Source organism: Pristiophorus japonicus, chromosome 9 (assembly GCF_044704955.1).
Source record: "Pristiophorus japonicus isolate sPriJap1 chromosome 9, sPriJap1.hap1, whole genome shotgun sequence".
Classification (NCBI taxonomy): Eukaryota; Metazoa; Chordata; class Chondrichthyes; family Pristiophoridae; genus Pristiophorus; species Pristiophorus japonicus.
In genome coordinates, this window is record NC_091985.1 from 219,912,607 (window position 1) to 219,940,495 (window position 27,889).

At 45.8% G+C, this 27,889-nt stretch overlaps 2 protein-coding genes across 3 annotated transcripts in view; one reads left to right on the forward strand and one right to left on the reverse strand.

Annotated features, from left to right (window-relative positions):
* Nucleotides 1-27,889, forward strand: part of LOC139273731 (zinc finger protein 664-like) — a 316,000-nt gene that overhangs the window by 67,318 nt on the left and 220,793 nt on the right. The window lies entirely within an intron of this gene.
* LOC139273739 (zinc finger protein 585A-like) overlaps nt 1-27,889 on the reverse strand; it is a 54,674-nt gene that overhangs the window by 10,833 nt on the left and 15,952 nt on the right. Inside the window, exons 2-3 of one of the 2 annotated variants that reach the window (XM_070890799.1) lie at nt 7,164-7,219; nt 5,003-6,226 (exon numbers count right to left, since the gene is read on the reverse strand). In XM_070890799.1, coding sequence (XP_070746900.1) covers nt 5,003-6,226; nt 7,164-7,219 — 1,280 coding nt within the window. Of the gene's footprint in view, nt 1-5,002; nt 6,227-7,163; nt 7,220-11,626; nt 11,683-27,889 lie in introns of those variants that run through there. The other variant, XR_011595326.1, reaches the window with a different exon arrangement.

Consider the following 27,889-nt stretch of genomic DNA (forward strand, 5'->3'; position numbering starts at 1 on the left):
CTCTTTGCAGCCTCTGTGTCCTCCACACAACTCGCTTTCCCACTAATCTTAGTGTCATCTACAAATTTTGTTACACTACACTCTGTCCCCTCTTCCAGGTCATCTATGTATATTGCAAACAGTTGTGGTCCCAGCACCGATCCCTGTGGCACACCACTAACCACCGATTTCCAACCCGAAAAGGACCCATTTATCCCGACTCTCTGCTTTCTGTTCGCCAGCCAATTCTCTATCCATGCTAATACATTTCCTCTGACTCTGCGTACCTCTATCTTCTGCAGTAACCTTTTGTGTGGCACCTTATCGAATGTCTTTTGGAAATCTAAATACACCACATCCATCGGTACACCTCTATCCACCATGCTCGTTATATCCTCAAAGAATTCTAGTAAATTAATTAAACATGATTTCCCCTTCATGAATCCATGCTGCGTCTGCTTGATTGCACTATTCCTATCTAGATGTCCTGCTATTTCTTCCTTAATGATAGTTTCAAGCATTTTCCCCACTACAGATGTTAAACTAACCGGCCTATAGTTACCTGCCTTTTGTCTGCCCCCTTTTTTTAAACAGAGGCGTTACATTAGCTGCTTTCCAATCCGCTGGTACCTCCCCAGAGTCCAGAGAAGCAGCAGAGAAAATTAAAACCACAAGCCAGCGAGCAGCAAAGCTGGAAACCGGTAGAATGATCAGTTGAAGCCTCGTCCACACACAGAACACATGTATGGTTTCTCCCTGCTGTGAATGGTGCGATGTTTTTTTCAGGCTGTGTAACTGGTTAAAGCTCTTTCCACAGGCAGTGCACTGGAACACTCTCACACGGGTGTGTGTGTCTCGGTGCTTTTCCAGTCACACTGATGTTTGAAATCTGTTCCCACAGACAGAACAGAGAAACATTTCTCCTTCCACATTCAAAGGCTGATGATATTCAAGTCCTGAGAAATCAAATAACTACATCAGATCTTGACGTGATGTTTCATTTGAGTTTCCTGTCTGCAAATCTCACCTTCTAATACACTGTGAAAGAAGATTTCAAAACTCATCATTGAAAGTACAGGACAGAAATTCAGAATAGGCATATGTACTTTCCATGGAAGATTCTTTCCTTTCTTGTTCCCATAAAGCTGTAAATCCCTGTCCCACACATTGTCCCTCCTGCTGTGCTGAAATCCAAGCACATCGCACATCTCCTAGACTGTTTCTCCTCCACTCCCAGTTTTCACTACCAATTCTGGCTGGGTTCAGTTCTACAGTCACTGGTTCCCCTCCCTTTATTCCCCTGAAGGTGCTGACTCTGGCTGGGTTCAGTTCTACACTCACCAGTTTCTTTCCACTATGTGACCCATGTGCCCAATCTCCATGTGTGAACCTCGACAGTGATTGGTGTGCAAAATTAAAGCACATTGTATTGGGGGTAATGTGCTGACGTGGATAGAGAACTTGTTGGCAGACAGGAAGCAGAGAGTCGGGATGAATGGGTCCTTTTCAGAATGGCAGGCAGTGACTAGAGGAATGCCGCAGAGCTCGGTGCTGGGACCCCAGCCACTTACAATATACATTAATGATTTATATGAAGGAATTGAGTGTAATATCTCCAAGTTTGCAGATGACACTAAGCTGGGTGGCAGTATGAGCTGTGAGGAGGATACTAAGAGGCTGCAGGTTGACTTGGACAGGTTAGGTGAGTGGGGAAATGCATGGCAGATGCAGTATAATGTGGATAAATGTGAGGTTATCCACTTTGGGGGCAAAATCACGAAGGCAGAATATTATCTGAATGGCGGCAGATTAGGAAAAGGGGAGGTGCAACGAGACCTGGGTGTCATGGTACATACATCAGTCATTGAAAGTAGGCATGCAGGTACAGCAGGGCAGTGAAGGCGGCAAATGGTATTTTGACCTTCACAGCTAGGAGATTTGAGTATAGGAGCAGGGAGGTCTTACTGCAGTTGTACAGGTGAGGCCTCACCTGGAATATTGTGTTCAGTTTTGGTCTCCTAATCTGAGGAAGGACATTTTTGCTATTGAGTGCTGCGAAGGTTCTATTGTTGAGGCCAATTCACTAAATATATTCAAAAAGGAGTTCGATGAAGTCCTTACTACTAGGGGAATCAAGGGGTATGGTAAGAAAGCAGGAATGGGGTACTGAAGTTGCATGTTCAGCCATGAACTCATTGAATGGCGGTGCAGGCTAGAAGGGCCGAATGGCCTACTCCTGCACCTATTTTCTATGTTTCTATGTTCACCTGGCTGATTCCGAGGATGGCGAGGATATGAGGAGAGACTGGATTGACTGGGCCTGTATTCACTGGAGTTTAGAAGGATGAGAGGGGATCTCATAGAAACATCTAAAATTCTGACGGGACTGGACAGGTTAGATGCAGGAAGAATGTTCCCGATGTTGGGAAAGTCCAGAACCAGGAGACACAGTCTAAGGATAAGGGTAAGCCATTTAGGACTGAGATGAAGAGAAACTTCTTCACTCAGAGAGTTATTAATCTGTGGAATTCCCTACCGCAGAGAATTGTTAATGCCAGTTCATTGGATATATTCAAGAGGGAGTTAGATATGGCCCTTACGGCTAAAGGGATCAAGGGGTATGGAGAGAAAGCAGGAAAGGGGTACTGAGGTGAATGATCAGCTATGATCTTATTGAATGTTCGAAAGACCGAATGGCCTACTCCTGCACCTAGTTTCTATGTTTCTATGTCCTCACCTGAGGCCTCACACGTGCATTTTCCAGCAGGGTCACTGGAGCCTCCTCCCAATGGGTAAAGGTAACACCCAGTGTGACTGAATCATAGGAACAGGAGGGGCCCAGGTTTAATCCTGTCTGCATATCCTCCCCTTCTAATCCCCTGTAACAGCTGTTTACAAAAGTCATCACTGTGTAGGAACAGAGGAACAGAAAAAGGCCATTCAGCCCCTTGAGCCTGTTGTGCCATTCAGTTAGATCGTGGCTGATCAGTATTTTAACTCCATCTACCTGCCTTGGTTCCATCGCCCTTAATACCCTTGCCGAAGAATAATTTATCAATCTCAGTTTTGGAATTTTCAATTAGCCCCAGCCTCAATTTTATGGGGAACAGAGTTCCGGATTTCCACTACGCTGTAAGAGCATAAGAAATAGGAGCAAGAGTAGATCGTACGGCCCCTCTCGCCTGCCGCGCCATTCAATAAGATCAAGGTTGATCTTGTACTTCAACTCCACTTTCCCCGTATCCCTGGATTCCTTCAGTGTCCAAACATCTATCGATCTCGGCCCTGAATACACTCAATGACTGAGCATCCACAGCTCTTTGGGGCAGAGAATTCCAAAGATTCACAACCCTTTGAGTGAAGACATTTCTCCACATCTCAGTCCTAAATGGCCGTCCGTTATCCTGAGACTATGACCCCTAGTTCTAGACTCTCCAGACAAGAGAAACAGCCAATCAGCATTTGTGTGAGGAAGTGCTTCCTGACATTAGTCCTGAATGGCCGAGCTCTGATTTTAAGGTTGTGTCCCCTTGTTGTGGACTCCCTCACCAGAGGAAATAGTTTCTCTCCATCCACCCCATCAACTCCTTTAATCATCTTAAACACCTCAATTACATCACCCCTTAATCTTCTATATTTCTCATAATTTACAAACTTCATCACTAAGTACAGGATCATAGAATCACAGAAGTTTACAGCACTGAGAGGCCATTCAGCCCATCGTGTCCGTGCTGGCCGACAAAGAGCTATCCAGCCAAATCCCACTTTTCAGCTCTTGGTCCGTGGCCTTGTAGATCACGGCACTTCAAGTGCACATCCAAGTTCGTTTTAAATGCTACAAGGGTTTCTGCCTCTACCACCCTTTCAGGCAGTGGTCTCCAGACACCTACCACCTCTGGGTGAAGAGATCTCCCCTCTAAACCTCCTACCACTTTATAATCTACGCCCCCCTGGTTGTTGACCCTCTGCTGAGGGAAATAGGTCCTTCCTATCCACTCTATCTAGGCCCCTCATAATTTTATACACCTCAATTAGGTCTCCCCTCAGCCTCCTCTATTCCATAAAAAAACCCCAGCCTATCCCATCTTTCCTCATAGCTAAATTCTCCAGTCCAGGTAACATCCTCCTAAATCTCCTCTGTACCCTCTCTAGTGCAATGACATCTTTCTTATAATGTGGTGACCAGAACAGCACACAGTACTCTCGCTGTGACCCAAGTAGTGTTTTATACAGTTCAAGCATAACCTCCCTACTCTTGTATTCTGTGCCGCGGCTAATAAAGGCAAGTATTCTGCATGCCTTCTTAACCACCTTATCTACTTCCTGCGACCTTCAGAAATCTGTGGACATGCCCTCTAAGGTCCCTTTGTTCTTTTACACCTCATTGTCCTACGATTTATTGTGTATTCCCTTGCCTTGTTAGCCCTCCACAAATGCATTACCTCACACTTTTCCGGATTGAGTTCCATTTGCCACTGTTCTGTCCACCTGACCAGTCCATTGATATCTTCCTGCAGTCTATAGCTTTCTTTTTCACTATCAACCACACAGTCAACTTTTGTATCATCTTCCTTGCATTGAAGTATATACTATTTAGCATTGCCAAACCATGGAAGAGAACGGCTGGGACACATTTCTGACACAGCTCAAGATTAACCCGCATGGCGACTTTGTTGTCGGTGATGATAGACGAGAAAGACCAAAGTGCCGTTTGGCCCTCTCAGTGTGGCCCTGAAGGACTGTGTCCAGGCTGAAGTTCTGTTCCCACCGTACAATCCTCCCCCCAGATTGTCCTCTCTGAGTTCGCCAGGTGATGCTAAACACTCAGGTGGGAAAGACAAAAATCCACAGCAATGTGTGAAAAGCAAAGCTGATTTATTTCCCATTCATCCAGAATATTAAACTCCAGCCCAGTTATAGGAGTCATCAGCAGAAAAATAAACCAACTGTCAGAATGAACATGGTTCAGTCCGGGATGTGATTAACAGTAGCAAGAACAGCAGAATCCCACCTCTGCAGTCACTTGTGAACTCGCTGGTGTTTCAGCAGGATCGAAGACTGAGTGAATCCCTTCCCACACTCTGAGCAGGTGAACGGCCTCTCCCCAGTGTGAATGCGCTGGTGTTCAGTGAGGAAGGATGACCGAGTGAATCCCTTCCCACACTCTGAGCAGGTGAACGGTCTCTCCCCAGTGTGAGTGCGCTGGTGTCTCAGAAGGTCGGATGACTGAACGAATCCCTTCCCACACTCGGAGCAGGTGAACAGCCTCTCTGCAGTGTGAACTCGCTGATGTCTCAGAAGGTCGGATGACCGAATGAATCCCTTCCCACACACGGAGCACCTGAACGGTCTCTCCCCAGTGTGAACACGTTGATGGCAGCTCAGTTCCGCTGAATTTTTATAGCACTTCCTGCAGTCCGGGCATTTAAAAGGTCTCTCGTCAGTGTGAATACGCTGGTGTCTCAGAAGGTTGGATGACTGAGTGAATCCCATCCCACAATCAGAGCAGGTGAAGGGCCTCTCCACGGTGTGCACTCGGTGTTTCAGCAGGTCAGATGACCGAGTGAATCCCTTCCCACACTCCGAGCAGGTGAACGGTCTCTCCCCAGTGTGAACTCGTTGGTGTCTCAGCAGGTTGCATGAATCAGTGAATCCCTTCCCACACTCCGAGCAGGTGAACGGCCTCTCCCTAGTGTGAACTCGCTGGTGTCTCAGCAGGCTACCTGACCGACTGAATCCTTTCCCACACACAGAGCAGGTGAACGGCCTCTCCCCAGTGTGAGTGCGCTGGTGTATAGCGAGTTTAGATGATCGACTGAACCCAGTCCCGCAGTGAGAGCACCTGAATGGGCTCTCCCCGGTGTGAACACGTTGATGGTACGTCAGTTCCCCGGAATGTTTATAGCTCTTCCCACAGTCCGGGCACTTAAAAAGTCTCTCGTCAGTGTGAACTCGCTGGTGTATCAGAAGGTGGGATGAACGAGCGAATCCCTTCCCACACTCGGAGCAGGTGAACGGCCTCTCCCCGGTGTGACTGCGCTTGTGTCTCAATAGGCCAGAGATTTGGCTGAAGCCTTGTCCACACACAGAACACGTGTACACTTTCTCCCCACTGTCAACGGTGCTTTTTGCTTCCATATTGAGAGGCCGATGATATTCGGGTCCCGATGAATCGAGTGACGCTGTCAGATCTTGATGCGGTCTGCGATTCGAGTTTCCCGTCTGCAAATCCTCCCCTTCTAATACCCTGTAAAATTAATTTAAAACAGGAAAAAGGGAGTGTGAGAGAGAAAACAGAGGCAGATTAGTAATTTGAACTTAATGAGCCTGCTAATTTGTGGGGCTGGCACTAGAACAAAGTGACCATGAAAGCGACCGAATTGTCGTAAAAACCCAACTGGTTCACTAATGTCTGATTCTGGCTGGGTTCAGTTCTACACTCACTGGTTCTCCTCCCCTGAAGGTGCTGACTCTGGCTGGGTTCAGTTCTACACTCACCAGTTTCTCTCCAATATGTGACCCATGTGCCCAATGTCCACGTGTGAACCTCGACAGTGAGTGTCGACAAGCTATTCCCCTGTCCTCACCTGAGGCCTCACACGTGCATTTTCCAGCAGGGTCACTGGAGCCTCCTCCCAATGGCTCAGTGGGTAAAGGCACCGACCAGTGTGACTGAGTCACATTAACAGGAGGGGCCCAGGTTTAATCCCCTCGGCGTATCCTCTCCTTCTAAACCCCTGTAAAAGCTGTTTACAAAAGTCGTCACTGTAAGTAGGAACATAGAAACAGGAATAGGCCATTCGGCCCCTTGAGCCTGATCAATTGGCCCCCAGCCTCAGTTATATGGGAAACATCGAGTTCTGCATTTCCATTACCCTTTAAGAACACAAGAAATTGGAGCAGGATTAGGCCCATTGGCCCCTCGAGCCTGCTCCACCATTCAGTAATATCATGGCTGATCTTCTACCTCAACTCCACTCTGGTTACCGACCCTTCTGACACTGAAAATTATTTCTCCTTATTAAGAGGGTTGGCGGACTGGAGGAGATTACAGAGATAGGGAGGGGCAAGGCCTTGGAGGGTGTCATGTATGTAACCACAATGTAACACCACTGTATTACTGTATACACTCAACCTAGATGCACACCTTGACAAGGGGTGAACTTGTGGGAGACACTCCTTACCTGATCACACAGGTGTAAAAAGAGAGGTCCCACACAGGGTCATCAGCTTTGGAGTCCTGCAAATAAAGAGAGCAGGTCACAGAGTTACCTTGTCCCCAGAATGTGCCTCGTGTGGTTTCATGCTGTAGAGTAAGGACTTTACATTGGCGACAAGAAACGGGAATTCACGAGAATGGCCACCGGTAGCACAGAGGAACGGTACTGTGCTGGGGAAGACTGGGACGATTCTGTCGAGAGGCTTCAGCAAAGCTTCATTACGAAAGAATGGCTAGATGATGCAGCGGCTGACAAGCGAAGGGCTCATCTTTTGATCGGCTGCGGACCAAAGACTTTCATGCTCATGAAGGACTTACTAGCACCCGAAAAGCCGGCGGACAAAACCTTTGAAGAACTTACTGAATTGATCGGGGAGCACCTCAAACCGGCGAGTAGCATACATATAGCCTGACACAGATTCTACACCCACTGACGTCATGAAGGACAGAGCATACCGGACTTCGTAGCGGACCTCTGGCGTTTGGCCAGCCTCTAAGTTCACAGACGCCTGCACGGGGATTTGCTAAGGGATTTCTTTATCGAGGGCATCGGTCATGCGGGAATTTCCACAAATTAATTGAGACCAAGGATTTGACCTTAGAAGCGGCGGCGTTGATGGCTCAAACTTTCATGGCGGGGGAGGAAGACACGAAAATAATATACGTGCGCAACTCTGCCTCTAACGCGGTGATGGATCAGGGAGTCAACATCATCAATGTGACTCAGGCAGGCAGGGGCAGTCCAACATTCCCCAGGCAGCAATAGACCCCAGAGTAGGACTGTAACAGACAATGGCAGGCTGAACGGACATTCACGCCATCACAGTGGACAATGTGGCTCGGGACGGGGCCATTGACACCCACTAATAGGGTACTTAAGAGCAGTCAAAGGGACAGTCAGCGAGGAATGCCTGGCCATAGTCCCTTTGTTCCCAACAATAGAAACTTTAACTCATGCTGGAGGTGTGGGGGAAAACACTCAGCTAGATCTTGCAGATTTCAACAGTTTGTCTGCAGGAACTGTAATCTCAGTGGCCATTTAGCTGAAATGTACAGGAAGCCTGCAACCAGACTAATATATGAGGCGGATGGACCAGGAGAGGGTTCTTTGAGGCAGGATGACTTTTGGGGCGAATCGATGGATGCCGAAGCTTAGCGGGTCCATGTGGCGAATATTCACAGCTCATACACCAGAACGCCATCAATGATGATGAGCGTTTTATTAAACGGCATCCCTGTACGCATGGAGCTGGACACTGGGGCCAGCCTATCACTCATGGGCGTTCAGCAATTTGAGAAGCTATGGCCACTTAAAGCCAACAGACCCAAATTAGCACATATAGACACAATTACGGACTTACACCAAAGAAATCATTCCGGTACTAGGCAGTGCAATGTTGGCTGTCACACCCAATGGGATAGTGAATCGGCTGCCACTCTGGATTGTCCCGGGCAATGGTCCAGCACTGTTGGGGAGGAGCTGGTTAGCCGAGATGAACTGGAAATGGGGGGATGTTCACGCAATGTCGTCTGTGGAGCGAAGTTCGTGCTCACAAGTCCTACAACAATTCGATTCACTATTCCAACCGGGCGTCGGGACTTTCAAAGGCACTAAGGTAGTGATACACATCACCCCAGACGCCAGGCCAGTGCACCACAAAGCCAGAGCGGTGCCATATGTGATGCGGGAAAAGATCGAGAGCGAATTGGACCGGTTGTTGAGAGAGGGCATCATCTCGCCTGTTGAATTCAGCGACTGGACGAGCCCCATCATGCCCGTCCTAAAAGAGGATGGCTCTGTCAGGATCTGTGGAGACTACAAGGCCACCATCAATCTGGTGTCCCTACAAGATCAATACCCGCTCCCGACAGCAGAGGACCTCTTCGCCACGCTGGCAGGCTGCAAGCTGTTCACCAAGTTTGACCTCACTTCAGCCTATATGACCAAGGAACTGGCCAACGAATCTAAACTACTGACCACCATCACCACGCACAAGGGACTGTTCGTTTATAACAGGTGCCCGTTTGGCATTAGATCAACGGCCGCAATTTTTCAATGATTCATGGAAAGCCTGCTTAAATCCATTCCTGGAATGATCGTATTCCAGGACGACATCCTCATCACGGATCGAGACACCGAGGAACATCTCCATAACCTGGAGGAGGTGCTATGCCGACTGGACCGGGTAGGCCTGCGACTCAAGAAGTCTAAATGTCTGTTCTTAGCTCCTGAGGTTGAGTTTCTGGGCACGAGGGTTGCTGCAGATGGGATTCGGCCCACCGAATCCAAAACAGAGGCGATTCGACGAGCACCCAGGCCCTGCAACACATCGGAGTTGCGTTCATTCCTGGGACTCGAACTATTTCGGGAACTTTCTGTCGAACTTGAGCATGTTGTTGGAGCCGCTACACGTGCTCCTGCATAAAGGTTGCGATTAGACTGTCAGGAACTGGCTTTTGATCAGGCGCGAAACCTACTTTGTTCAAACAAGTTGTTGACCCTGTACGACCCCTGTAAAAAAATTGGTTCTGACATGTGATGCATCGTCCTATGGGGTTGGGTGCGTGTTGCAGCAGGGCAATGCTGAGGGTCAACTACAACCTGTGGCTTATGCCTCCAGGTCGCTCTCTCAAGCAGAACGGGGATATGGGATGGTCGAGAAGGAAGCGCTTGCGTGTATCTATGGTGTTAAAAAAAATGCATCAGTACCTCTTTGGTAGGAAGTTTGAATTAGAGACGGACCACAAGCCATTAACATCCCTATTGTCAGACAGCAAGGCCACCAATGCCAACACATCAGCTCGCATACAGCGATGGGCTCTCACGCTGGCTGCCTATGACTACTCCATCCGGCACCGGCCCAGCACTGAAAATTGCACTGACGCGCTCAGCAGGCTTCCACTGGCCACCACTGAGGGGACAGCGGAGCAAAGTGCCGAGATGGTCATGGCTGTCGATGCCTTTGACAGCGCAGGCTCCCCCATCACAGCCTGCCAGATCAAAATCTGGACAAACAGAGATCCCCTCCTATCCCTGATTAAGAAATGTGTCCTGACTGGGGATTGGGCGCCCGCACACGGAGCATGCCCTGAGGAGGTCAGACCGTTCCACAGACGGATGGATGAGCTCTCCATCCAAGCCGACTATGGGGCAGCCGGGTAGTTATGCCCCAGAAGGGCAGGGAGGCATTCATCAGGGAACTCCACAGCGAGCACCCAGGCATTGTGCTGATGAAGGCTATTGCCGGTCACACGTTTGGCAACATTGTGTTCGCAGGCACACATGTGCCCAGCCGGGCAATGCCCCCAGGGAGGCCCCGCCCAGCCCGTGGCCCTGGCCCACCAGGCCATGGTCAAGCATTCATGTTGACTATGCGGGCCCATTCATGGGTAAGATGTTCCTTATTGTGGTAGATGCGTATTCGAAATGGTTCGAGTGCATCATTCTGAATTCATGCATGTCATCCACCACTGTGGAAAGCCTATATGCGATCTTTGCAACCCATGGCTTGCCAGACATCCTGGTTAGTGATAACGGACCATGTTTCACAAGCTACGAATTCCGAGAGTTTATGTCGGGCAATGGCATCAACCACGTCAGGACTGCGCCGTTCAAGCCGGCCTCCAATGGCTAGGCGGAACGTGCGGTCCAAATCATTAAGCAAGGGTTGCTCAGGATTCAAGGACCCTCCCTACAATGCCGCCTGTCGCGCCTCCTGCTGGCCTATAGATCCCGTCCGCACTCGCTCACGGAGGTCCCGCCCGCAGAGCTACTAATGAAACGGACACAAAACTCGGCTGTCCCTCATTCACCCAGTCCTGACCGACATAGTTGAGGGCAAGCGCAAGTCTCAAAATGAGTACCATGACTGTAATTCGAGGGGGGAGGTGTATAGAAATAAATGATCCTGTATTCGTCCTCAATCACGCCATGGGGCCCAAATGGCTTGAGGGCACTGTAATTGACAAAGAGAGGAATATGGTCATCGTGGTAAAACTCAACAATGGTCAGATATGCCGTAAGCATCTGGACCAAGTAAAAAAAAATGTTCAGCACCGACACGGAGGAACCTGAAGAAGACCATGAGATGGATTTCACAACACCGCCAGTGAACGAGCAACAAGAGCAATCAGAAGAATGCACAGTCCCTGCGGTCAGCCCGGAGAGGCCGGAATCACCACAGGTGACAGACACTCACGTGAGTGTCCAACAACCAGAGCCCCAACTGCAGCGCTCCACGAGGGAGCGTAGACCACCTGAAAGACTAGACCTATGATCCCGATATGACTTTGGGGAGGGGGGGGGGGGGGGGGCGGAGGTGATGTCATGTATGTAACCACAATGTAACACCACTGTATTACTATATACATTCAACCGAGATGCACATCTTGACCACATGGGGTGAACTTGTGAGAGACACTCCTTACCTGATCACACAGGTATAAAAAGGGAGGTCCTACACAGGGTCATCGTCTTTGGAGTCCTGTAAATAAAGAGAGCAGATCACAGAGTGACCTTGTCCCAGAATGTGCCTCGTATGGTTTCATGCTGTAGAGTAAGGGCTTTACATTCTTTACACAGGGATTTGAACAAGAGGAGTATTTTAAAGGCTGAAGTCACCAGCCATCTCTCCCAGTGCAGAGTGACTCACTACGAATAGGAAGGATTTTTGTTTAACTACTAAAGATGCATAATGAGGGGGAAATCAATCTCTGTACCTTTAACTAACAGCAACATGGAAAGAGGGAAATGAATGACCTTTAAACACCTGGTCCACTTGGCACCGAAGTTTCTGAAATTCATAATAGGAACTCCAGGGAAACAAAATAGCTGTGTTGATAAAGGATGGAATCACTGCAATAGTGAGAGACAACATTGGCTCAAATGATCAGGATGTTGAAACAGTTTGGGTGGAGATAAGGAATAATAAGAGGAAAAAAAAGTCATTGGTGGCCGTAGTCTATAGGCTCCCTAACAGTAGCAACTCTGTTGGTCGGAGTATAAACCAATAGTGTGTGCTTGTAAAAAGGGAACAGCAATAACCATGGGTGATTATAACCTCCGTATTGATTGGACAAATCAAATTGGTCAGGGTAGCCTTAAGGAAGAGTTCATAGAGTGCATAAGGGACAGGTTCCTTGAGCAGTATGTAACAGAACCAACCAGGGGGCAGGCTATCTTAGATCTAGTCCTGTGTAATGAGACAGGATTAATAAACAATCTCCTAGTAAAGGATCCCCTTGGAATGAGTGACCATAGCATGGTTGAATTTCAAATTCAGATGGAGGGTGAGAAAGTTGGATCTCAAACCAGCGTAGGAAGCTTAAATAAAGGAGACTACAAAGGTATGAGGGCAGAGTTGCCTAAAGTGGACTGGGAAAATAGATTAAAGTGTCGGACGGTTGATGAACAGTGGTGTACATTTAAGGAGCTATTTCATAACTCTCAAGAAAAATATATTCCAGTGAGGAGGAAAGGGTTAAAAGGAAAAATAGCCATCCGTGGCTAACTAAAGAAATAAAGGATGGTATCCAATTAAAAACAAGGGCATGCAACGTGGCCAAAACTAATGGGAGGACAGAAGATTGGGAAGCTTTTAAAAACCAGCAAAGAATGACTAAAAAAATGATTAAGAAAGGGAAGATAGACTATGAAAGTAAACTAGCTCGAAATATAAAAACAGATAGCAAAACTAAGACAGTAATAAAAATAACAGAACCAACCCCTAAACAATAACAAAAAATTTTTTAATACATTTTTTAAAATTATTTAAATCAAAAAAACAAATATTTATGAAAAGTAAGGGAAAATGAGATATACGGCAGAAAGGAAACAAACAAACCACTAAGAAATTAAAACATTAGACCCCGCCTAACAAAAAATCCCCACTCCAAACCATGGACATTCAACTAGGTGAGGCATCACATACTACACACTAACAAAGAGAAGGCGGACTCTACATTTTCACCTAACAAACAGGTAGGACAACAGACCACACAGAGAGAACACATCAGAAGGAGAAAGAAGAACCAGAAGACCAGACAAAGCAAACAATTGACACCTGATCATTGAGAGAAACAAAGGTTTAAATAGTTCTTTTCCCTCCTCACAGCCCTTCTCGTTTTGACTGACCTAGTGGAAGGTAAGGAGCTCTAAATTCTCCATAACCTCTCACTGTACGTTTTTCGATCGAAAACTCGCGTGACTCTTGAACCCCCACCACACTAACCCCCCCCACCCCCGCACCCGTTTGCTTTTCCTGGCCTCAGATGAAGCCCCAGTAAATGTGAAACGTGAGGTCTATAGACTACAATCAGCCACCTAGACGACGGATCGTGAAGTGAGTTTTATAAATCCTCCCCCAAAAAATCCCCCTGACCTTTTTCTCCCCCCTCCCTGGTGGATTTCTCTCTCACTCTATCCAGATTTCAGATCCACGGTGCTGTCTTTAAAAAAACCTCTCTCATTTTTCTCCGCTTCTAAAAAAATCTTTCCTGTACCAGCTCTAATTGTACTACTAACTAGAACTAAATAAGATAATTGTCTGCTGTGGTACCGTGATTTCTCTGTTCCCCCTTGTCCCCCTGACCTCACCCACCACCAACCGATAATTATTGCCGTCGAACCGTAGTGTACACATACGAAAATAAATTGAAAAACAAGAAAAAAAATGCTTCCTAAATTCCCCACCCCCCCCCCCCACCTCCCCACGTGGTCAGTCAACACGGCACGGATCCTGATCAACCCACCAAAACCATTCACAATTTAAGGCCCATAATCCCCTTCCCCACCCTACAGCCCAATCATTCATAAAAAAGAACCCTCACCTAAAAATAGTTACAACAATGTAATTTTTTTTATTATTAAATAATTAAATTAAAAATCCAAAAATAAAAATCAGTCCACCAAAGTACAAAACTAAATCTCCACAAAGAACGTAACAACGACTTAAAATCAACCCCCTAAAAAACCCAGAGACTGATCCCTTCCCCGGGAACAACAGGACCTCTGCTCCAACCCGCCTCCCTCCCGAGCCACACAGAAATCCAGCCGAGGCTGATCATCAGCACTAGGCCCAAACACACAAACCATCGATTGACCCAAGACACCATCCCACCAATCACAACAATTAACCCCAGCCACCAACGCTCCCCCACCACTGCCCAAAACACGGTAACATCCCCCCTCCACTCTCAAAACATGGTAACACCACCCCCCTGTGAATATTTAAAAATGTATAGAGACATTTAAGTTGAGAACGTGGGAATTGTATAGGGACAGTGTAAGCTAACAAAGAATTCATGGAGGAATAGCCATGACATCTCAGACTCGAGACTGCAAAATGTTACAACACTAACACATTTTGAAACAAAACCCACAGCTTGCAAAACAAACCTCAAGGTCGTACTAACTCACATTGCTAACCTGAAACATTAACAGTAAGAGAATAATGGGCCTGTGTAAAATCAGACCATTCTTAGATCGGCTTATGAGTGGACAAAGGGAAAGAGGGATCAAAGAGGATAGGCTGAACTAGGATGTCACTCATATTGTATCTTGTTATCTTTTTCCGAAAATGTATAACCGTCGTGCCTTTACAATGTAACATCACTTTGTCCGTAGGAAGTGAGTGCGATCTATCAGAGTTGCATTCCTTCTGTCTGATAAAGTCCCCGATCGGGATTTGCTTTTGAAATAAAAGCTTGCTTTGTTTAAAGCAGAATCGGTATTTGACTCAGTGATTTCGCTGTACCAGATTGAGGGAAAAGAATCCACATTTACACCCCCACTGCCCAAAACACGGTAACCTCACCCCTCACTGCCGAAAACATGGTAACAACACCCCCCCCCACCTCCGCCACTGCCCAAAACACGGTAACACCCAACCCTAAAAACTTAAGCACAACCCAAACAACCGATGAATGAAAACCAAGCCCTAAAACCCAACCCTGAACTGAACTTTGTACTGGTCCCACCTCTGGGGGTGGTGAGACCAGTACAAACCGGACGATCTGCACCTGGGCAGGACCGGAACCAATATCCTAGGGGGAGTGTTTGGTAGTGCTGTTGGGGAGGAGTTAAACTAATATGGCAGGGGGATGGGAACCTATGCAGGGAGACAGAGGGAAATAAAAAGGAGGCAGAAGCAAAATATAGAAAGGAGAAAAGTAAAAGTGGAGGGCAGAGAAACCCAAGGCAAAAAACAAAAAGGGCTACATTACAGCAAAATTCTAAAGGGGCAAAGTGTGTTAAAAAAACAAGCCTGAAGGCTCTGTGCCTCAATGCGAGGAGTTTCGGAATAAGGTGGATGAATTAACTGCACAGATAGCAGTTAACGGATACGATGTGATTGGCATCATGGAGACATGGCCCGAGGCAGGTGGACCAAGGCTGGGAACTCAACATCCAAGGGTATTCAGCATTGAGGAAGGATAGACAGAAAGGAAAAGGAGGCGGGATGGCGTTGCTGGTTAAAGATGAAATCAATGCAATTGTAAGGAAGGACATTAGCCTGGATGATGTGGAAACGGTATGGGTGGAGCTGCGGAATTCCAAAGGGCAGAAAACGCTAGTGGGAGTTGTGTACAGACCACCAAATAGTAGTAGTGAGGTTGGGGACAGCATCAAACAAGAAATAAGGGAGGTGTGCAATAAAGGTACAGCAGTAATCATGGGCGACTTTAATCTACACATTGATTGGGCTAACCTAACTGGTAGCAATGAGGTGGAGGAGGATTTCCTGGAGTGTATTAGGGATGGTTTTCTAGACCAATATGTCGAGGACCAACCAGGGAGCTGGCCATCCTAGACTGGGTATTGTGTAATGAGAAGGGACTAATTAGCAATCTTGTTGTGCGAGGCCCCTTGGGAAAAAGTGACCATAATATGGTGGAATTCCTTATTAAGATGGAGAGTGACAAAGTTAATTCGGAAACTAGGGTCCTGAACTTAAGGAAATGTAACTTCAACGGTATGAGGTGTGACGTGGCTAGAATAGACTGGCAAACGATACTTAAAGGGTTGACGGTGAATAAGCAATGGCAAACATTTAAAGATTACATGGATAAACGTCAGCAAATGTACAACCCTGTCTGGAGTAAAAATAAAACTGGGAAGGTGGCTCAACCATGGCTAACAAAGGAAATTAAGGGTGGTGTTAAAGCCAAGGAAGAGACATATAAATTGGCTAGAAAAAGTAACAAACCTGAGGATTGGGAGAAATTTAGAATTCAACAGAGGAGGACGAAGGGTTTAATTAAGAGGGGGAAAATAGAGTACGAGAGGAAGCTTGCAGGGAACATAAAAACTGATTGCAAAAGCTTCGATAAATATGTGAAGAGAAAAAGATTAGTAAAGACAAATGTAGGTCCCTTCCAGTCGGATTCAGGTGAAATTATAATGGGGAACAAAGAAATGGCAGATCAATTAAACCAATACTTCGGTTCTGTCTTCACTAAGGAAGATACAAATAACCTTCCGAAGGTAGTAGGGGTCAGTGGGTCTAATGAGAAGGAGGAACTGAAGGATATCCTTATTAGGCGGGAAATTGTGTTAGGGAAATTGATGGGATTGAAGGCCGATAAATCCCCGGGGCCTGATAGTCTGCATCCCAGGGTGCTCAAGGAAGTGGCCCTAGAAATAGTGGATGCATTGGTGATCATTTTCCAACAGTTTATTGACTCTGGATCAGTTCCCATGGACTGGAGGGTAGCTAATGTAACACCACTTTTTAAAAAAGGATGGAGAGAGAAAACGGGTAATTATAGACCAGTTAGCTTGACATCAGTAGTGGGGAAAATGTTGGAATCGATCATTAAGGACGAAATAGCAGCGCATTTGGAAAGTGGTGACAGGATCGGATCAAGTCAGCATGGATTTATGAAAGGGAAATCATGCTTGACGAATCTTCTGGAATTTTTTGAGGATATAACTAGCAGAGTGGACAAGGGAGAACCAGTGGATGTGGTGTATTTGGAATTTTCAGAAGGCTTTTGACAAGGTCCCGCACAAGAGATTGTTGTGCAAAATCAAAGCACATGGTATTGGGGGTAATATACTGACATGGATAAGGAACTGGTTGGCAGACAGGAAGCAGAGAGTCGGGATAAACGGATCTTTTTCAGAATGGCAGGCAGTGACTAGTGGAGAGCTGGGACCCCAGCTCTTTACAATATACATTAACGATTTGGATGAAGGAATAGAGTGTAATATCTCCAAGTTTGCAGATGACACTAAACTGGGTGGCGGTGTAAGCTGTGAGAAGGACACTAAGAGGCTGCAGGGTGACTTGGACAGGTTAGGTGAGTGGGCAAGTGCATGACAGATGCAGTATAATGTGGATAAATGTGGGATTATCCATTTTGGGGGCAAAAACACAAAGGCAGCATATTATCTGAATGGCGGCAGACTAGAAAAAGGGGAGGTGCAACGAGACCTGGGTGTCATGGTTCATCAGTCACTGGAAGTGGGCACGCAGGTACAGCAGGCGGTAAAGAAGGCAAATGGTATGTTGGCCTTCATAGCTAGGGGATTTGAATATAGAAGCAAGAAGGTCCTGCTGCAGTTGTACAGGGCCTTAGTGAGGCCTCACCTGGAATATTGTGTTCAGTTTTTGTCTCCTAGTCTGAGGAAGGACGTTTTTGCTACTGAGGGAGTGCAGCGAAGGTTCACCAGACTGATTCCAGGGATGAGGAGAGACTGGATCAACTGGGCCTTTATTCACTGGAGTTTAGAATGATGAGAGGGGATCTCATAGAAACATATAAGATTCTGACAGGACTGGACAGGTTAGATGCAGGAAGAATGTTCCCGATGTTGGGGAAGTCCAGAACCAGGGGACATAGTCTTAGGATAAGGGGTAGGCCATTTAGGACTGAGATGAGGAGAAACTTCTTCACTCAGAGAGTTGTTAACCTGTGGAATTCCCTGCCGCAGAGAGTTGTTGATGCCAGTTCACTGGATATATTCAAGAGGGAGTTAGATATGGCTCTTACGGTTCAGGGGATCAAGGGGTATAGGGAGAAAGCAGGAAAGGGGTACTGAAGGAATGATCAGCCATAATCTTATTGAATGTCGGTGCAGGCTCGAAGGGCCGAATGGCCTACTCCTGCACCTATTTTTCTATGTTTCTATGTTTCTAAAACAGATCCCTACCCGGAAACATATTAACCAAATCGGAGCCCCAATACCAAACCCCAACCCAGAACCAAACAGCCAACCAACCCTAATCTAAAACATAACCCCACAAGGATTAGTCAAGACCCAAACACCACAAAACCTAAGCCGTCAGAGCCCAAGACCAAACCCAACACAGACCTAAAACCTAAAGATACTAAAATTGCATCAGTGTCTAGAACGAAACACATATGCACAGCAAGGTAGGAATAATAAAATAAAAAATCTTAACTTAGAAATGAGACACAAAACACCAATCCCTAGAAAATCCAAGAATAAACCGCCCTCCCCCCCACCGACACACAAACAATTCCAAAGGAACAACATGCCCCAGGGTCCAGAACGACACAGAGGCACAGGGATTATAACATAGAACACCAGAACATAAGGAACAAGAGATAACCCAAATAAAGGAAGTGATAAGACTAAGAACAAGAAAGATCGAGTAGCATAATTTCTAAAAAAACAGCTAAACCAATTTACAGGGGACAGTAAGGAATACAAAACTCCAAGGAGACATTACCCCTCTGTCCATAACACCAAAAATCTAAAGGACAAGCCAATGGACAAGGGCAAGAATGGCTGAGTAGTAAACTTCGAAAAGCGTGAGCTAATCAAAAGTGACAGTAAGGAATACAAAATTCCAAAGGGGTATTACCCCCCTGTCCGAAACACCAAAAGCCGGGCGATGTTACGGAGGTGGTTTTAGTTATGCTAGAGAGGGAGAGAGATATGGACAGAGGAAAAGACAGAGGGAGACAGACATAGAGACAGAGACAGCAAGACAGATGGAGTGAGTGACAGAGAGAGAGAGAGAGCGACAGTGGGAGACTAGAGACAGACAGAGAGATAGATGTAGGGAGACAGAAGGAGAGAGACAGCGGGAGACGAGAGAGACAGAGAGATAGATGTAGGAGAGAGATAGTGTGAGAGACAGCGAGGGAGAGGGGGAGCTCGACCAAGGGAGACAGTGAGATCAAAATAGAGGAAAAGAGACAGATGGAGATACACTGGGAGAGAGAGAGAGAGTGACTGACCGAGAGAGGCAGACAGACAGAGAGACTGACAGAGAGGGTGGGGGCGGGGACACAGCGAGACACTAAGTTGGGACCCATAGGATTGGGGGCAATATATTACACGGATTGACGGTCATTTTCAGGTTGTCAGGCTGTAACCAGTGGGGTACCGCAAGGATGGATGCTTGGGCCTCAGCTATTCACAATCTGTATCAATAACTTAGGTGAGGGGGCCGAGTGTGCTGTATCCAAGTTGACTGATGATACAAAGCTCGGTGGGAAAGTAATGTGTGAGGTTAATGCAAAGAGGCTGCAAAGGGACACAGACAGGTTAAAGTAGTGGTCAAGAACATGGCAGATGGAATGTAATGTGGAGAAATGTGAAGTTACCCACTTTGGTCAGCTAAATAGAAAAGCAGAGTATTTTTTAAATGGAGAGAGATTGGGAAATGTTGGTGTTCAGAGGGACCTGGGTGTCCTTGTACAAGAATCACAAAGTTAACATGCAGGTACAGCAAGCAATTAGGAAAGCAAATGGTATATTGGCCTTTACTACAAGAGGATTTGAGTACAAGAATAAAGATGTCCTACTGCAATTATATAGGGCCCTGGTGAGACCACACCTGGAGTATTGTGGACAGACTGTCTGGGGAGTCTAGAACTAGGACTCAGTCTCAGAATAAGGGGTCAGCCATTTAGGACTGAGATGAGGAGAAATTTCTTCACTCAAAGGATTGTGGCTCTTTGGAATGCTCTACCCCAGGGGGTCTTATGCTTTTTTGCTTTTATGTTCAAATGACTGGCAGAGAGTGGGGCAGAGACTGGGAGCGATACAGTTGAAGTAAGCGAGACAGAGAGAGAGGGAGACAGAGAGAGAGAGGGAGAATGAGGGAGACAGTGAGATCAAAATCAAAGAAAAGAGACAGATGGAGATACACTGGGAGAGGGAGCGAGACAGGGAGAGAAAGCAAGACACATTGTAGAGGAAACTGTTTGATCTCTTTGTTTCGCCGTACACTGTCCCATCAAACACTCCCAGTGCAGGTACAGTACAGATTAGATACAGATTTAAGCTCCCTCTACATTGTCGCTTCCAAGACTCCCGGGGGCAGATGCAGCCTGGGATAGATACAGATTTAAGCTCCCTCTACACTGTCCCATCAAACACTTCCAGGGCATGTACAGCAGAGGTTAGTCTCTGGGGCAGAGAATTCCACAGATTTACAACCCTCAGAGAAGAAATTTCTCCTCATCTCAGTTTTAAATGAGCGGCCCCTTATTTTCAGACTATGTCCCCTAGTTTTAGTTTCCCCCCATGAGTGGAAATAATCTCTCGGCATCCACCTTGTCGAGTTCCCTCATTATCTTATAAGTTTCAATAAGATCACCTCTCATTCTTCTGAACTCCAACGTGTATAGGCCCAACCTACTCAACCTATTCTCATGAGTCAACTCCCTCATCTCCAGAATCAGCCTAATGAACCTTCTCTGAACAGCCTCCAATGCAAGTATTTCCTTCCTTAGTTACAGAGACCAAAACATGTGAAGGTTAAAATCACCCATGATTATTGTCATTCCTTTTTTACAAGTCTCCATTATTTCTTGATTTATGCTCCATCCAATCATGTAGCTACTATTAGGGGGCCTACAGACTACGCCCACCAGCAACTTTTTCCCTTTATTATTCCTTATCACTACCCAAACTAATTCAACCTCTTGATACTCTGAGCCAATATCGTTTCTCACGAACGCACTGATCCCATCCTTTATTAACAATGCTACTCCACCTCCTTTTCCTTTCTGTCTGTCCTTCCGAATTGTCAAATACCCCTGAATATTGTGTTCCCAGTCCTGGTCACCTTGCAACCACGTCTCTGTAATGGCGATCAGATCATACCCATTTGTATCTATTTGTGCCGTCAACTCATCTATTTTGTTACGAATGCTACGTGAATTTAGACAAAGAGCTTTTAAATTTGTTTTTTTTACCCTTTTTCCTGCTTGTTTCCTCTGTCCTTCAAACTCACTTTCTACATGTTTGATGGAACTTTACTCTGAATCTAACCTGTGCTGTATCTGCCCTGGGAGTGTTTGATGGAACAGTGTAGAGGGAGCTTTACAAAATCTAGGCTGACACTCCAGCGCAGTGCTGAGGGAATGCCATTCTGTTAGAGGTGTCGTCTTTTAGATGAGACGTTAAACTGAGAGGTCGTGTCTGCTCTCTCAGGTGGATGTAAAAGATCCCGAGCTTGTTACTACAGTTGTACAGGGCCTTGGTGAGGCCACACCTGGAGTATTGTGTACAGTTTTGGTCTCCTAACTTGAGGAAGGACATTCTTGCTATTGAGGGAGTGCAGCGAAGGTTCACCAGACTGATTCCCGGGATGGCAGGACTGACATATCAAGAAAGACTGGATCAACTGGGCTTGTATTCACTGGAGTTCAGAAGAATGAGAGGGGATCTCATAGAAACGTTTAAAATTCTGACGGGTTTAGACAGGTTAGATGCAGGAAGAATGTTCCCAATGTTGGGGAAGTCCAGAACCAGGGGTCACAGTCTAAGGATAAGGGGTAAGCCATTTAGGACCGAGATGAGGAGAAACCTCTTCACCCAGAGAGTGGTGAACCTGTGGAATTCTCTACCACAGAAAGTTGTTGAGGCCAATTCACTAAATATATTCAAAAAGGAGTTAGATGAAGTCCTTACTACTAGGGGGATCAAGGGGTATGGCGAGAAAGCAGGAATGGGGTACTGAAGCTGCATGTTCAGCCATGAACTCATTGAATGGCGGTGCAGGCTCAAATGGCCTACTCCTGCACCTATTTTCTATGTTTTGGTTTCCTTACCTAAGGAAGGATATACTTGCCATAGAGGAAGTGCAACAAAGGTTCACCAGATGGATTCCTGGGATGGGGGGGGATTGTCCTACACACTCAAGAGTTTAGAAAATGAGAGGTGATCTCCTTGAAACGTGTAAAATTCTCATAGGGCTTGACAGGGTAGATGCAGAGAGCATGTTCCCCCTGGCTGTGGCATCTAGAACCAGGGGTCACAGTCTCAGAATAAGGGGTTGGCCATTTAGGACTGAGAAGAGGCAAAATTTCTTTACTCAGAGGGTGGTGATTCTTTGGAATTCTCTACCCCAGAGGGCTGTGGAGGCTCAATCTTTGAGTATATTCAAGACAGAGATGGATAGATTTTCAGATAATAAGGGAATCAAGGGATATGGGGATTGGATGTGAAAGTGGAGTTGAAGTAGAAGATCAGCCATGATCTCATTGAATGGCAGAGCAGGCTCGAGGGACCGAATGGCCTTCCTGCCCCTATTTCTTATGTTTCCTTGCCCAATCTTTTGGTCATCTGTCCCAACATCTCCTGGGCTTCAGGATCCCAGTGACCAGCAGAGAAAGAACTTAGAATCATAGAATGGTTACAACACAAAAGACCATTCGGCCCATCAAGCCCATGTGGGCTCTCAGCTAGTCCCTCTCCCCTGCCTACAAACTTTATCTCTTCAGATATTTATCCAACTCCTTTTGAAAGAAAAGATTGAGTCTGCCTCCACCACCTTTTCAGGCCGTGCATTCCAGATCTTAACCACTCGCCGCATAAAAAAAGTTTCTGTGTCGCCTTTGGTCCTTTTGCCATCACCTTAACTCTGTCCTCTGGTTCTCGACCTTTCAACCAATGGGAACAGTGTCTCTCTATATACTGTGTCCAGATCGCTCATGATTTTGAACATCTCTATCAAATCTCTCAATCGTCTCCGCTCCAATGAGAACAAGTATTCACATAACTGAAGTCCCCCATCCATGGAGTCATTCTCATAAATCTTTTCTGCACCCTCTCTAAGGCCTTCACATCCTAAAGTGCGTTGCCCAGAATTGGACACAATACTCCAGTTGGGGCTGAACCAGTGTTTTATACAGGTTCATCATAATTTCCACACTTTTGTACTCTACCTCTATTTATGAAGCTCAGGATCCTGTCAGCCTTTTTAAACTGCTTTTTCCAGCTGCCCTGCCACCTTCAACAATTTTTGCATACATACCCCCAGGCCTCTCTGTTCATACAACCCCTTTAGGATTGTACCATTTAGTTTATATTTTCTCTCATTCTTTCTACCAAAATGTATCACTTCACACTTTTCTGGGTTAAATTTCCCCTGCCACATGTCCACCCATTTTACCAGCCCATCTATATCTTCCAGAAGTTTATCACTCTCCTCGTCACTGTTCACTATACTTCCAAGTTTTGTGTCATGTGCAAATTTTGAAATTGTGCCCCAAGTCATTAATATATATCAAGAAAAACAGTGGTCCTAGAACAGGACCCTGGCAAACACCACTGTATACCTTCCCCCAGTCTAAAAAACAACCATTCACCACTATTCTGTTTCCTGTCACTTAGACTATTTTGTATCCATGCTGCCACTGTCCTTTTTATTCCATGGGCTTCAACTTTGCTGGCAAGCCTTTTATGTGGAACTTTGTTGAACACCTTTTGGAAACCCGTGTACACCACATCAACCGCATTACCCTCATCACCCTCATCAACCCTCTCGGTTACCTCATCAAAAAACTCAAATTAAGTTGATTAATCACGATTTGCCTTCTAACAAATCTGTGCTGGTTTTCCTTAATTAATCCACACCTATCCAAGTGACTATATTAATTTTGTCTCTGATCGCTGTTTCTAAATGCTTCCCCACTACTGAGGTTAATCTGACTGGCCTGGAGTTGCTGGGTTTAATTTTACACCTTTTTTGAACAATGGTGTAACATTTACAATTCTCCAGTCCTCTGGTACCACCCCCGTATCTATGGAGGTTTGGATTATGGCCAATATTTCTGCAATTTCCACCCTCAATTCCCTCGGCGTCCTAGGATGCATCCCATCCGCTCCTGGTGATTGATCTACTTTAAGTTCAGCCAGCCTTTTTAATACCTCTATCAATTTCTATCCATTCAGGTTTAAACCTGTAATGGAACAGTGGTCTGCCTTTAAAGAAGAAATAGTTGAGGTACAGTTGAGTGTATTCCACTCTCCACAACTTCCTCCTTCACTGTCTATGGCAGCATCCTCTTCCTTGGTGAAGACAGATGCAAAGTACTTATTTAGTACCTCAGCCATACCCTTTGCCTCCATGCATAGGTCTCCTTTTTGGTCCTTAATCAGCCCCACCCTTTTACTATTTATATGCCTGAAAAAGAACATAAGAAGTAGGAGCAGGAGTAGGCCCAACACCCCCTCGAGCCTGCTCCGCCATTCAATATCATGGCTGATCATCGACCTCAACTCTACTTTCCTGCCTGATCTCCATATTCCTTGATTCCACTAGACTCCAAAAATCTATATCTCAGCTTTGAATATATTCAGAGATTCAGCATCCACAGCCCTCTGGGACCGCAAATTCCAAAGATTCACAACCCTCTGAGTGAAGGAATTCCTCCTCATCTCAGTCTTAAATGGCCTACCCCTTATCCTGAGACTGTGCCCCCTAGTTCCAGACACTCCAGCCGGGGGAAACAACCTCTCAGCATCCACCCAGTCAATACCCTTCAGAATTTTGAATGTTTCAATGAGATCACCTCTCATTCTTCTAAACTCCAGACTTTTGGATTACCTTTGATGTTGGTTTCCATTCTATTCTCATACCCTCTCTTTGCCCCTCTTATTTTCTTCTTCACTTCCCTTCTGATCTTTCTATAGCCTATTCTCAGATGTATTAGCAACCTCACATCTGTCATACATGCTCTTTTTCTGCTTGATCATGTTCTCTAGGTGTTTCGTCATCCGGGGAGCCTTGACTTTAGTTGCCCTACCTTTCCCACCAGTGGGAATGTACTCAACTGTACCTCAACTATTTCTTCTTTAAAGGCAGACCACTGTTTCATTACAGGTTTAAACTAGCTTGGCAGGAGGATGAGAACCTGAAAATAGATTCAGTAGGAGAGGAGTAAAGCTGTAGTTAGAAAGCAAAAATAAAGAAAGTGAGTTTGAAAGAGAGGAAACAAGCAGGAAAAAAGGGTAAAAAAACAAACTTAAAGGCACTTTGTCTAAATGCACGTAATATTTGTAACAAAATAGATGAGTTGACGGCACAAATTGAGACAAATGGGTACGATCTGATAGCCATGACAGAGACGTGGTTGCAAGGTGACCAGGACTGGGAATTAAATATTCAGGGGTACTTGACAATCCGGAAGGATAGACAGACAGGAAAAGGAGGTGGGGTACCTCTATTGGTAAAGGATGGAATCACTGCAATAGTAAACGATATTGGCTCAAATGATAAGGGTGTTGAAACAGTTTTGGTGGAGATAAGGAATAATAAGGGGAAAAAGTCACTGGTGGGCATAGTCTATAGGTCCCTTAACAGTAGCAACTCTGTTGGTCATGGCATAAACCAGGAAATAGTGGGGGTTTGTAAAAAGGGAACAGCAATAATCATGGGTGATTTTAACCTCAATATTGATTGGACAAATCAAATTGGTCAGGGTAGCCTTGAGGAGGAGTTCATACAGTGCATAAGGGACGTGTTCCTTGAACAGTATGTAATGGAACCAACCAGGAGGCAGGCTATCTTAGATCTGGTCCTATGTAATGAGACAGGATTAATAAACAATCTCCAAGTAAAGAATCCCCCTGGAATGAGTGATCATAACATGATTGAATTTCAAATTCAGAAGGAGGGTAAGAAAGTTGGATCTCTAACCAGCATACTAAACTTAAATAAAGGAGACTATGAAGGTATTTGGACTATGAAGCGCATTTGGAAAGCAGTGACAGGATCGGTCCAAGTCAACATGGATTTATGAAAGGGAAATCATGCTTGACAAATCTTCTGGAATTTTTTGAGGATGTAACTAATAGAGTGGACAAGGGAGAACCAGTGGATGTGGTGTATTTGGACTTTCAAAAGGCTTTTGACAAGTTCTCACACAATAGATTGGTGTGCAAAATTAAAGCACATGGTATTGGGGGTAATGTACTGACGTGGATCGAGAACTGGTTGGAAAACAGGAAGCAGAGAGTCAGGATAAACGGGTCCTTTTCAGAATGGCAGGCAGTGACTAGTGGGGTTCAGTGCTGGGACCCCAGCTATTTACAATATAAAATAATGATTTAGATGAAGGAATTGAGTGTAATATCTCCAAGTTTGCAGATGACACTAAACTGGGTGGCGGTGTGAGCTGTGAGGAGGATGCTAAGAGGCTGCAGAGTGACTTGGACAGGTTAGGGGAGTGGGCAAATGCATGGCAGATGCAGTATAATGTGGATAAATGTGAGGTTATCCACTTTGGGGGCAAAAACACGAGGGCAGAATATCATCTGAATGGCGGCAGATTTGGAAAAGGGGAGGTGCAACGAGACCTGGGTGTCATGGTACATCAGTCATTGAAAGTTGGCATGCAGGTACAGCAGGCGGTGAAGAAGGCAAATGGTATGTTGGACTTCATAGCTAGGGGTTTTGAGTATAGCAGCAGGGAGGTCTTACTGCAGTTGTACAGGGCCTTGGTGAGGCCTCACCTGGATTATTGTGTTCAGTTAAGATCTCCTAATCTGAGGAAGGACGTTCTTGCTATTGAGGGAGTGCAGCGAAGGTTCACCAGACTGATTCCCGGGATGGCAGGACTGACATATGAGGAGAGACTGGATCGACTAGGCCTGTATTCACTGGAGTTTAGAAGGATGAGAGGGGATCTCGTAGAAACATAAAATTCTGATGGGACTGGACAGGTTAGATGCAGGAAGAATGTTCCCGATGTTGGGGAAGTCCAGAACTAGGGGACACAGTCTAAGGATAAGGGGTAAGCCATTTAGGACTGAGATGAGGAGAAACTTCTTCACTCAGAGTTGTTAACTTCTGGAATTCCCTACCGCAGAGAGTTGTTGATGCCAGTTCATTGGATATATTCAAGAGGGAGTTAGATATGGCCCTTATGGCTAAAGGTCTCAAGAGGTATGGAGAGAAAGCAGGAAAGGTGTACTGAGGTGGATGATCAGCTATGATCTTACTGAATGGTGGTGCAGGCTCGAAGGGCTGAATGGCCTACTCCTGCACCTATTTTCTATGTTTCTATGTATGAGGGCAGAGTTGGGTAAAGTGGACTGGGAAAATTGATTAAAGTTTAGGACGGTTGATGAACAGTGGTGTATATTTAAGGAGATATTTCACATCTCTCAAGAAAAATATATTCCAGTGATGAGGAAAGGGTGTAAGAAAAAAGATAGCCATCCGTGGCTAACTAAAGAAATAAAGGACGGTATCCAATTAAAAACAAGAGCATACAAAGTGGCCAAAATTAGTGGGAGGACAGAAGACTGGGAAGCTTTTAAAAGTCAGCAAAGAACGATTAAAAAAATGATTAAGAAAGGGAAAATAGACTATGAAAGTAAACTAGCACAAAATATAAAAACAGATAGCAAGAGTTTCTATAGGTATATAAAAAGGAAAAGAGTGGCTAAAGTAAATGTTGGTCCCTTAGAGGACG